The 12,927-nt window shown below is 48.3% G+C and overlaps 1 protein-coding gene across 1 annotated transcript in view; it reads left to right on the forward strand.

Moving 5' to 3' along the window:
* The window catches only part of NUP160 (nucleoporin 160), a 325,024-nt gene that overhangs the window by 182,708 nt on the left and 129,389 nt on the right, over positions 1 to 12,927 (forward strand). The window contains exons 16-17 of the mRNA XM_069226465.1: positions 5,883 to 6,036; positions 6,173 to 6,242. Coding sequence (XP_069082566.1) covers positions 5,883 to 6,036; positions 6,173 to 6,242 — 224 coding nt within the window. The remainder of the gene's footprint in view (positions 1 to 5,882; positions 6,037 to 6,172; positions 6,243 to 12,927) is intronic.

Genomic DNA, 12,927 nt, shown 5'->3' on the forward strand with positions numbered 1-12,927 from the left:
TGTAACTTTATATGTATTTTTAAAGGTTATCCTCCATTGATTACTATGGTGTGTAATTATGCATTGTAGGAAGCTGGCCTGCTGTGAGGTGGATACCCAAGGTACTTCCACCTTATACCAGGTTCAGGAATCCCTTATCAGTGTCTAGAAGCCAGGCTCTCTAGAGGTAGCTGTGGATGAGCAGCCAAGACTTATCTAGGAGACATGCAAAGCTCATGAAATACCACTGTAGTCACAGAACACTTAAACACATGAAAGAAAACACTCTGTTACAAAAAAATATAGGTACTTTATTTTTGGAACAAATCACCAAAAAATGCATGACAGGTGACCCACCCTTGGGAGGTAAGTAATACACTAAATATAGACACCAGCAATCGGAAATAGGCATAGAAAAGGTTAGAAAACAGCGCAATAGCAATAACCAATAGTGACCCTAGGGGGAGTAGAAACCATATACAAAATAAATTTAATGCGAACAGGGGAACCCCCACCTAGGTAAGTAAATCGTGTAGAGGGGAGCTGGGGGTACTAGGAAACCGCACAGGTAAGTAATGCAGTACCCCCCCAGCGACCAGGAATGCAGGAGTAAAACACTGGATTTTTCCCAAACCGCCCAAAAGGATGAAAAGAAGAAAAAGAAGACACCCAGACAAGACTGCAAGAAACCAACGATGGATTACTGAAGAAAGAAGACCTGTGGAGAGAGGGTACCAAGTCCAAGGGTCACAGTGGAGTCCAGGAGGAGTAGAGGCTACTACCCACCCAGCCGTGGATGCAGGAGATGGTGGACGGTGATGAAGAACATGTCCGCACTGCAGCCCTGGAGAAGAGTTCCTGATGGATGCAGAAGATGTCCCACATGGGAAGGAAGAATGCAGACGGGTGTTGATGCAGGATTTCCACCATCAAGCCTTGGCAAAGGCAAACTCACGGTTAGTACAAAAAAGGTGCTGCCGGAGACCAGCAAGGCCCAGGAGGACTCAAACCAGGAGGGGGAGTCACAGGGGACCCTCAGAGTCCACAGGAGCAGAGGCAGCACCCACAGGACGAGGACACAGGAGTCGCAGAAGGCGCCCACGCAGCACTACAGAAGTGGATCCCACACCACAGGAGAACCAGGCAGAAGGCTGTGCTTTGCAGGATGGAGTGCTGGGGGCTGGAGCTGCACATCACCTGAAGATCCCTTGGAGGTAATGCAAACAAGCCTTTGCGGCTGCAAGTGACACGGTGCACGGCGGTGCTGTCCTACTTGGGAAGGCAAGGGCTTACCTCCACCGAAGCTGGACAGCTGGCGGAGAGGACCAAGAGGACTACTCTGGGCCATCACCCGTGATGCAGGATCCATGCAGCTCAGCAGGAGAGGGGATGCACGCAGCCGATCGTCGGTGCCTTCGGTTGCAGGGGAGTGACTCCTTTACTCCAGGGGAGATTCCTTCTGCTTGTGCAGGCTGAAGAGTTGCAGTCTTCTGAGGATGCACGGTGAGGAAATTGTTGCAAAGTTGGCAGGAGCCCTGGAAACAATGTTGCTGAAGAGTCCTTTCTTCTTGGAAGCAGCTTGTTGGTTCCTGGAGGTTCCAGTCGCAGTTCTGGAAGCCAGAAGTCAAAGTGAAGGTTGCAGAGGAGTCCTGCAGCAATCTTTCAAGCCGAATCCGAGGACCCACCCAAGAGAGGGAACCTAAATAGCCCTGAAAGGGGGATTGTTCACCTAACCAGGTAAGCACCTATCAGGAGGGGGTGCTGACATCACCTGCCTTCCCCGGCCATTCAGATGCTCCAAGAGTTCTCTGCCCACCTTGGAATCAAGATGGCAGAACCCTGGGACCCTCTAGAGGACCTCTGAGCACCACCGCTATGGTGGTGATGGACAGGCGAGTGGTCACTCCTCTTTCCATTGTCCAGTTTCGTGCCAGAGTAGGGACTGAGGGTCCCTGAACTGGTGTGGACTGGTTTATGCATGGAGGGCACCAAATGTGCCCTTCAAAGCAAACCAATGGCTTGGGGAGGCTACCTCTCCCAAGCCAGTCACACCTTTTTCCAAAGAGAGAGGGTGTTGCCTCCTCTCACAAAGGAAATCCTTTGTTCTGCCTTCCTGGGCTTGATCAGATTAAGCAGCAGGAGGGCAGAAACCCGTCTGAGGCGTGGCAGCATCTGGGCTGCCCCGGAAACCCTGTAAGACTGATGTTAGCAATGCTGGGGGTCCTCTAAGGAGCCCCCAGAGTGCCTGGAATCATTCTTCCAATACTTGCAATAGTATTGGGGTCTGATTCAGACATGTTTGATACCAAACATGTCCAGGTTTGGAAGTTACCATTATGTAGCTGAACAAAGGTAGTGACCTATGTCCAGTATGTAGGAAAATGGAGTCCTGCACTCAGTCCAGTAAAATGGATCTGGAGTTTGTGGGGACATCTCTGGTAGTGCAGGGATGCCTTCACAGAGGTACCTGCACCCTGCCCTCTGGGCTGAGAGGGCCTACCATAGGGGTGACTTATAGTGACCTTGTGGTTGTAAATTGTGGGAAGAAAAAGGTAAACTTTAGAGGAGAGAACAAAAACTACTGGGGTCCTGGTTAGCAGTGTGAAAGTTGCCCTGCATGAGCACGGGGTACCCCTACAGACCCCAGGCCAATTCCTGTACACTTAAGTGCGGGGATGCCATCTTAAGGTATGTAGTGGACACTGGTTAACTCGATTGATCCAACTACATAATAGCTATTCTGAACCTAGGTATGTTAAGTATCAAACATGTTGGGATCATGCAACTACACCGATTTCAGTGTCAGTTGCATGATACCATGTACTCTGGGGGTTCTCTAGGGGATCCCTCAGTTCTGCCTGTGCAGCCTTATGGGGTCCAGCTGCCAGCTTGAGCTGCTACTGACCCCAGACACTGTTCTGCCCTCTTGCTGATGAGCAAGGCTCAGGCTGGAGGAGCAGAACAAAGGATTTCCTGCAAGGGAGAGGTGTGACCACCTCTCCCTGTGTATTCGGTGTCTGGGGGCTGAGGTGGCCTCTGAGCGCCACCAGACTGCTTTGAAGGGCACATTTGGTGTCCTCCTTGCATAATCTGGTTTGCAATAGTTGAACCCCAACCTCCACCCCACGTTCCCGATATGGTGCCAAACCACACAGACAGGTAAGTGACCACCCCACTGACCGGCCCCTCTCCTAGGGGGGTGCCCAGAGCTCTGCCAGGAGGCCACTTGATTCTGTGATCTTGAAAATAAGATGTGCAGAGGCCCCTGGGAGCATCTGGGTGGTTGGGCCAGGCAGACACTGTCCCTGACCCCCTGTGATAGGTACGTCACTGCAGAGAGTGACCAACCCCCTTTTAAGAGTATTTACGGACTCCCTCCAGAGTTGGTCCTCAGATTAGTCATGCAAGACATCTTCTGTCGCTGGCTTCTGGAGCTGCTGCTGGTCTTCGCCTGGAACCAAACAAGTCTGCTTCTGGTGGGAAGGTTCCCACTGCAAACTTGTTTCTCCGGATCCTGGAAAAATTCTGCAACATCCAAGGCTGTGCATCCTCCAGGGTCACAAGGACTCTGCACCAGGAAGCAAGAAGGAATGTCCCTTGGAGTGAAGGAGTCACTCCCCTGCATCTGCAGGCACCTCAAGGCATCATCGGCCGGTTGGTGGGGTCTGCTGTCTGTACATCCGAAGATCCTGCTCCACAGGTGAGGAGTCTATGGTCCCCTTGTCTTCTATCCAAGTTGGGAAATTGTGGGCCCTTGCTCCTGCCACTTGTCTGGCTTCCCTGTGCTCCACGACTGTTGCATTTGCCAAGGCTTGGTGAGTCATCCTCTGGGAGGTCTTCACCCTCCAAGGTGCCCCGACTGCCAGTACTCTGCGGACTGAAGATGAGCTCCTGTTCTGCAACTGTTTCGACATGGGACTTTCATTTTGCTGGGCTGGTAAGGCCTCTGTGACTATCTGTGGTCAGTGCGTGTGGGTCACTCGTAGGGGCTCCATCGACTTCTGTTCACCTTTGTGTGTGCTTCCCCTGGGTGGAGTCTCAGACCTTGCTGGTCCCCAAAACATTGCAAATTCTTCTGCAACTCCTATTTGCACTTGCCTGTGCTCATTGGTAAACTGGCTGGTCACTGACCCTCCTACAATCCGGCGACCGCTGATGGACAGCTCGTAGGCGACTTCTAGCATCTTCATCAACTCCTGGACCCCACAGCTGGATGTCTTCATCCACTGACTTGCAGGAACTTCAGGAGGGTGGGCATTGCTGCCTGCCCAACCTGGTCACCTCCTAGAGTGCTGGACTCTGTCCCCTTCCTTTTGCAGTCCTCCATTTCCGGAATCTGTCCCTGGTTTCCACATGCTTGGCCCACAGGTCGGGACAGCAGCTGGACAATCCGAGGCATCCACAGTGTTCAGAGAGAGTCCCTTCCCTCTGCATCCCAGTCCCTTGTGTAGGTACGCCTGTGTTCTGGGTATCCTGGGGTAGGGGCACTCTCCATGGCTGCTTGTTTACTTGGGGTTCTCAGGGTCCACTGGGAAGGGTACTGAATTCTACAAACTGCAACCACTGTTTCCTGTGTAGCCTATGGGACAGCTGGGTGGGTAACTGACCTACACCTGGTTGCTGGGGTCAGCTACTGTACTTACCTCTGGTGTTCCTGTCTTGCCCCAGCCCCCAGCTAACCACCACAATTACCTTGGCTGGCGTTCAACTTCCACATTCCACTTTGTTAGTATGTGGGTTGGCCCTCCCCTAGGGCCCTGTATCTTTCTACGCTTTTCTGTTTAGTTATTTGTATATAATTGTATGTAATATCTCCAAAGGCAGCTATATCAATGTCTGTTTACCAGTAGTGCTGTAATAAAGATTCCTTTATTTTTGCAACGCTTCTTTCTTGTGAGTGAGTTGCTGTCTGACCACTGTGGTATTGTAAGTGCTTTACATTCCTCCTGGATAAGCTTTAGCTGGTCGCCTCAGCTACCCCTAGAGAGCGTCTGCTGTCTGGACACCGATTCACTATCACTAAGGGTTGCCTGTACTCAGTATAGGGTGCCACACCGTAGGTGTATACCATAAACTGAGCCGGCCTCCTCAACCGACTACATGTGCGTTTCCATCTGACAGTGAATGGGAAGAGTTCTTGGAATAAGTGCGCTTTGTGTTGGGTGGATTCTCCTTTACGCACTGATCACTCTGTGCTATGAAAAATTTCTCTGTGGTCATTGTGACCTGTGATTGTTATAATTGTGAAACCCCCATTTTAATTTGACATGTGACTTGCTTTAATAGTTTAAGTACATATATTTTTTGATTATAAGAATCAATTTATGTTGGTATGGTGTACAATTATCTCATTTATTTAAGGGTTGGATGGATAACTAACCTGATGAGTGAATAAGATCAGTGACGTTGTAAGGAGCACTTCAAACGGTCTACTGTTTTAATGTTCACCAGTTTGACTTCAAGTCCCATTGCGTTTGTTATCAAACTGATTTTCAGCAGCTTTGAGTCACTAACTTGGTTATATTCGAGTTGTTTGTTCATCAAGAGCCCACAGTAAACTTGAGAGTACGCTTAGCTTGGCGAGTACCCCTGTCTTTGGGATGGTGGGTACAGAGGAGCTGATCGAAGCCTCTCTTCTGACTGATACTTTTCAGCGGACAAACCTGTTTACGTAGTCATCTTATGACAGAAACTTACACTTTATTGTGTTTTTGTCTGAACTGGGATTTTCCGTTCATATTGAAATGTGTAGACTGTTCTCAGAGCCAGCGCTCTAGCCTGACTGTATGTTTTGTTATTTACGGCAGTATGACAGATGTCTCCTTCTAGGTTTTATATGAAGTGGTAATTCTTGGCTTATTTTGAATGAGACATTAACTTTCTTTGTTTCTTTGTTTTTTCAGGGCCACAGACTGCGGTGGAATTGTTCTTTGAGGATACAGCAAGAAAACACATTATTTCTCACATTTTCTCTCAGCCTGGTACACCTCTCAGCAATGCATCCCTGAACTGGCCCCATCTCATCACTTTAGTCACCAGCTTTCTCATGCAGCAGATGTATCCTTCCGTGGCCAAGCCACAGGTGATTTGTTGGTTTCCTTCTGAAAGGAAGTCCTGTTAATGAAAGTCAGAATCTGATTGGCTTGTTGTTTGTCTCTAAACCCGATACTGTTCCTTAACTGCCCCAATACAGCTGGCCCAGTAATCCCGGCTTCCTGTTTGCAGAGTGTTTGATGGGTTCTTGTCAGTACACACAGCTGCAGGTGCGTCCCAATCTGTGTTCCTTTACTGCAGAAGTTGTTGAAACGTTTAGACAATCTAGCATCTAGTTGTGGCGTATACAAGGGGTGTGTGATCAGGGTAAGCTCTCAGGGTTTACAAGGGGTGTGTGATCAGGGTAAGCTCTCGGTGTTTACAAGGGGTGTGTGATCAGGGTAAGCTCTCGGGGTTTACAAGGGGTGTGTGATCAGGTTAGGCAATGTCATTGTATACAGTGTCGTTTACAAGGTGTGCAATCAGGTTAGGCTTTCTTGGTGTATACAAGAGGTATGTGTGATCAGGTTAAGCGATGTTTACATGGGGTATCTGTGATCAAGTTTAGCGCTGTTTACAAGGGGTGTGATCAGGTTAGGCTCTCAGTGTTTGCAAGGGGTATGTGTGATCAGGATAAGCGATGTTTACAAGGGGTGTGTGATCAGGTTAGGCTCTCTTGGTGTTTGCAAGGGGTGTGTGATCAGGTTAGGCCATTGTTTAGAAGAGGTATGTTACCAGGGTAGGTTGTCTTGGCATTTGCAAGGGGTGTGTGATCAGGGCAAGCTCTGTCGGCATTTACAACGGTTATGTGATCAGGTTAGGTTCTCGTTTAAACGGGTTGTGTTATCAGGCTAAGCTCTCTTGGCGTTTACAAGGAATGAGTGATCAGATCAGGCTCTGTCATTGTTTACAAGGAGTGTGTTATCATTTTAAGCTCTCTTGGTGTTTACAATGGGGGTGTGATCAGGTTAAGCTCTCCTGGCATTACAAGGGTTGTTATCAGGTTAGGCTCTCTTGGCGTTTAGAAAGGGGTGTGTGATCAGGTTAGGCTACCTTGGTGTTTACAAGGGATGTGTGATCAGGTTAGGCTGTCTTGGTGTTTATAAGGGATGTGTGATGAGGTTAGGCTCTCATTGTTTACAAGGGTGTGTAATCAGGTTTAGTTCTTTTGGCGTTTAGGAGGGGTGTGTGATCAGGTTAGCTCTGTCGTTTACAAAGTGTGATCAGGTTAGGCTTTCTTGGCGTTTGCAAGGTGCGTGTTTTAGGGGGGCTCTCTTAGTTTATGGTAATCCGGTTAGGCTCTGTTGTTTACAAGGGGTGTGTGATCAGGTTATGATCTCTTGGCGTTGTTTACAAGGGGTTTGTGATCATGTTAGGGTCGCTTGGTGTTTACAAAGGGTGTATGATGAGTTTAAACTCTGACGTTGTTTACAACGGCATATGGTTGTTAATTTCTCCTGGTGTTTCCAAGGGGTGTATGATCAGGTTAAGCTCTGTTGTGGTTTACAAGGGATGTGTGATAAGGTTAGGCTTTCTTGACTTTTACAAGGTGTGTGTTTTAGGGGGCTATCTTAGTTTATGGTGTACGCCTTATGGTGTGGCACCGTATACTGAGTCCAGGCAACCCTTATTTTTTTTATTTTTTAAATATATATTATTAATTTAGCAAATAAAGATAGTAAAGAACATACATCTACAAGATGTAACAAACATACTACCCACGTTCCCCCACCCCATGTTCGCTCCCAGCATACAATGTCATTCCTTGGGCACCATGGTCTTTCCAGATAAGAAACCTGAACAGATTTTGTTAGTTGTACATTTATGAAGTAGGGCCTTCGTCAGTATCTAATTCCGAAGCTGCTCGTGAGTTGTCTGAGATTGTTTCACCTGAATATTTGAGGCAGTCTAACAATGTGTCCCGTTGTCTTGCCATGTCTCGTGACCCACACCCCCATGAGGCCTCTTGATGTGATGATTCCCTCTGCTTCTCCCCATTGTGTCACTGCGTTCTGCCACCTTTGAATGTGAGGGCCTCCAGCGTCCTTCCAGTGTATCGTCATTTCTCTTTTGGCCAGAATTAATGCTAGGTCAATATATATATATATATATATATTTTTTTTTTGGCATGAGGGCAGGGAAAATCCCCTAATAGTGATGTCAAGGGGGCTAGCCCCAGCTTTCTGTCTGTTATCGCATTGATTCCTGAACACCTCTTCCCAGTAGGGCATGATTTTCAGACGGTTCAATAACATGTGCTCTAATCCTGATTCTGTTCGGAGCAGCGGGGGCAACCTCCACCTCCAGTAGCATACATTTTTGGTATTTTATGGGGAGTAAGATATGCTCTGTGATAAACATAAAGTTTCATCATTTTAGTCACTGAGTGTATGTGTGTGGTGATTGTGGCCCATCTCTGCTCGTCTATAGGTGCCCCTAATTCTGTCTGCCATGTCAGAAGGAGTTTGTCAAAAGGAATGGAGGTCTTTATGTAAGGCCCTGTAAATGGCTGATATTGCGCCTGTCTCCTCCCTGTGAGGAGATAACCCAGCATCCTTCATGTATAGTCGGTTCATGAGAACCTATATTTCTATGATATCTGTATAATTCTTATAATTGCGTTGTATAAAAAACATTCCTGGGGGGACATCAAATCACTCCCCCAACTCAGCGGAGGTGCGTAATTCCCCATTAATGAACAGGTCCCCTAGTACTGTGATATTATATGTAGCTAATTTCTTGATCCCTGCTAGGGCCCGCCCCAGCATATGTATCAAACCTTCTATTGGTATTTCGGTTGCGTATGGAAGTGCTGTACGTGTGCGCTGTAGACTACGCTCCCAACACACTCGCACAGTATGCAATACTTGTGGGAGCCAGGCAACCCTTAGTGATGGTGATAGGTGTCCAGATAGCAGAAACTCTCTAGAGGTAGCTGAGGCGAGCAGCTACAGCTTATCAAGGAGGAATGTAAAGCACTTGCAATACCACAATAGTCCGACAATAACTTACTCACAAGAAAGAACCACACAAGTGGTGCAAAAATAAAGGATACTTTATTTCAGCACTACTACTAAATTGATATTGGTATAGCTCCCTCTGGAGATATCTACACACAATATATACACAAAATAACAATCAGAAATAGCGTAAAATGCCCCATGGGAGGGTCAAACCATATACTAAAAAATGTAATGTGAAATGGTGACCCCAACCGAGGTAAGAGTGGTGGTTAGCTGGGGGCTGGGGCAGTTCGGAGCACCAGCGGTAAGTACAGTAGGTGACCCCTGCAACCAGGAGTAAGTCTGGTTCAATGGCATCTGTCGCTGTAGATACACATGTTGTGCATAGCCCGCCATCTGGTGTTGGGTCGGAGTGTTACAAGTTGTTTTTCTTCGAAGAAGTCTTTCGAGTCACGGGACCGAGGGACTCCTCCTCTTTGTCTCCATTGCGCATGGGCATCGACTCCATCTTCGATTGTTTTCTTTCCGCCATCGGGTTCGGACGTGTTCCTTTCGCTCCGGGTTTCGGAACGGAAAGTTAGCTTAAAATCGGAAAAGTACGTCAGTATTGTTGCGTTCGGGATCGGATTAGATAGCATAGACATCGAATCGATAGGATAACATCTCCGTTGCCCTTCGGGGTAGTTTTCGATCCCCCGTCGGGGCCTGGTCGGCCCGACCGTGTGTGACATAGACGCTGATGGAACGGACCCCGTTCCGATTCTGTCCTGAATGCCACAACAAATACCCATATACAGACCAACATTCAGTCTGTAACCTGTGCCTGTCGCCCGAGCACAGGGAAGAAACTTGTGAGGCCTGTCGTGCGTTCCGGTCCCGAAAAACACTCCGTGACCGCCGAGCCAGAAGACTGCAAATGGCGTCCACGCCGACAGGACACCGAGAATTCGAGGAACAAGAAGAAGTAGAAGCCTTCTCGATCCATGAATCGGACTCGGCCGAATTCGACGACCATGAAACAGTGAGTAAGACGTCGAAGATAGCACATAAGAAAACTGACAAGGCCCAGGGGACGCCACTGCCATCAGGCCATGGCTCAACCCATAAAATCGGTGACCGACCATCGGCACCGAAGAAGGCCGAAATAGTGCCGAGATTGTCCGACTCGGGTCAAGACACAGGCACCCAGCCATCTCGGGACCGAGATAGTGCTGCCGACAAAGATCGACGCCGAGATAGCGGAGCCGAAGCTGCTCGACGCAGAGACAGCGGCACCGAGGAGGATCGACGCCGAGAGGGTTCGACTCCGAAAAAGAGAAAAGTCGCCTCGGAGCCAAAAAAGAGCGTGGACATAGTTTCGGTGCCAAAACGACCCGCAACCGAGCCAACTACCGGTTCCTATTCAGAGGAACAATCACTGTCCTCTCAAATGCGAAAGCATAGATTCGAGGAGGAATTACAATCCACCGAGGTGGACCACACTCAAAAACGGATTTTTATACAGAGTGGAACAGGGAAAATAAGCACCCTTCCCCCTATTAGGAGGAAGAGGAGACTTGAATTCCAACAAGAACAAGCACCACAAACAAAACTGGTCAAGAAGGTAACTCCGCCACCCTCTCCTCCACCTGTAGCTCACATTCACCGGCTCACACCACCTTAAGCCAAGGTGACCAGGACCAAGATGCTTGGGACTTATACGACGCCCCAGTGTCGGACAACAGTCCAGAGGCGTATCCTACAAAGCCCTCACCACCAGAAGACAGCACGGCATATTCACAAGTGGTGGCTAGAGCAGCAGAGTTCCACAACGTGTCTCTACACTCGGAGCCTGTCGAGGATGACTTCCTCTTCAACACCCTCTCTTCCACACATAGCACCTACCAAAGCCTGCCTATGCTCCCAGGAATGCTAAGGCATGCAAAGGACATATTCAAAGAGCCTGTCAAGAGTAGGGCAATAACACCGAGGGTGGAAAAGAAATATAAAGCACCTCCCACCGACCCAGCTTTCATCACCTCACAACTGCCACCAGATTAGGTTGTGGTAGGGGCAGCTCGCAAAAGAGCAAACTCTCACACATCGGGCGATGCACCACCCCCAGATATGGAGAGCCGCAAGTTCGATGCAGCCGGTAAAAGGGTCGCAGTACAAGCTGCAAACCAGTGGCGCATCGCTAACTCTCAAGCGCTACTAGCGCGCTATGACAGAGCCCACTGGGACGAGATGCAACACCTCATTGAGCATCTACCCACAGAACTACAAAAGAGGGCGAAACAAGTGGTTGAGGAGGGCCAAAACATCTCCAATAACCAGATACGCTCCTCTATGGACGCAGCGGACACAGCGGCAAGACCAATTAACACGGCAGTAACCATACGAAGGCACGCGTGGCTACGAACATCTGGTTTTAAACCAGAGATACAGCAGGCGGTGCTCAATATGCCATTCAATGAGCAACAATTGTTCGGACCTGAAGTGGACACGGCAATTGAGAAGCTAAAAAAGGACACTGACACTGCAAAAGCCATGGGCGCGCTCTACTCCCCGCAGAGCAGAGGCACTTTCAACACCTTCCGCAAGACAACCTTTAGAGGGGGGTTTCGGGGTCAAGCCACACAAGCCAGTACCTCACATTCAGCACCGTCCACCTACCAGGGACAGTACCAAAGGGGAGGCTTTCGGGGCCAATACAGAGGAGGACAATTCCCTAGAAGTAGGGGAAAATTTCAGAGCCCCAAAACACCTACAACCAAACAGTGACTCACATGTCACTCATCCCCTCCACACAACACCAGTGGGGGGAAGAATAAGTCAGTATTACCAAGCGTGGGAGAAAATAACAACAGACACTTGGGTCTTAGCAGTTATCCAACATGGTTATTGCATAGAATTTCTAAAAATCCCTCCAAACATACCACCAAAATCACAGCATATATCAAAACAACATTCGGACCTCCTAGAAATAGAAGTTCAAGCATTACTGCAAAAGAACGCAATAGAACTGGTACCAGATACACAAACAAATACAGGGGTTTACTCACTGTACTTTCTAATACCAAAGAAGGACAAAACACTGAGACCAATCCTAGACCTCAGAACACTAAACACATACATCAAATCAGAACACTTTCACATGGTCACGCTACAGGAAGTGTTACCATTGCTAAAGCAACAAGATTACATGACAACCTTAGATCTCAAAGACGCGTATTTCCACATACCAATACATCCGTCGCACAGAAAATACCTAAGGTTCGTATTCAAAGGAATACATTACCAATTCAAAGTATTGCCGTTCGGTTTAACAACTGCACCAAGAGTCTTCACAAAATGCCTAGCAGTAGTGGCTGCACACATCAGAAGGCAGCAAATACACGTATTCCCGTATCTAGACGACTGGCTAATCAAAACCGACTCACTGACAAGGTGCTCACACCACACAGATCAGGTCATACAAACCCTCTACAAACTCGGTTTCACCATCAACTATGCAAAATCACACATTCTGCCGTGCAAAGTACAACAATACCTAGGAGCGACAATAGACACAACGAGGGGAATAGCCACTCCAAGTCCACAAAGGGTTCAAAATTTCCAAAAGATTATACAACGCATGTATCCAACACAAAAAATACAGGTGAAGATGATATTACAACTCCTAGGCATGATGTCATCATGCATAGCCATTGTCCCGAACGCAAGACTACACATGAGGCCCTTACAACAGTGCCTAGCATCACAAGGGTCACAAGCACAGGGTCGCCTTCTAGATCTGGTGTTAATAGACCGCCTAACATACCTCTCGCTTCTATGGTGGAACAATATAAATTTAAACAAAGGGCGGCCTTTCCAAGACCCAGTGCCACAATACGTGATGATAACAGATGCTTCCATGACAGGGTGGGGAGCACACCTCAATCAACACAGCATACAAGGACAATGGGATGTA

Source organism: Pleurodeles waltl, chromosome 3_1 (assembly GCF_031143425.1).
Source record: "Pleurodeles waltl isolate 20211129_DDA chromosome 3_1, aPleWal1.hap1.20221129, whole genome shotgun sequence".
NCBI lineage: Eukaryota > Metazoa > Chordata > Amphibia > Caudata > Salamandridae > Pleurodeles > Pleurodeles waltl.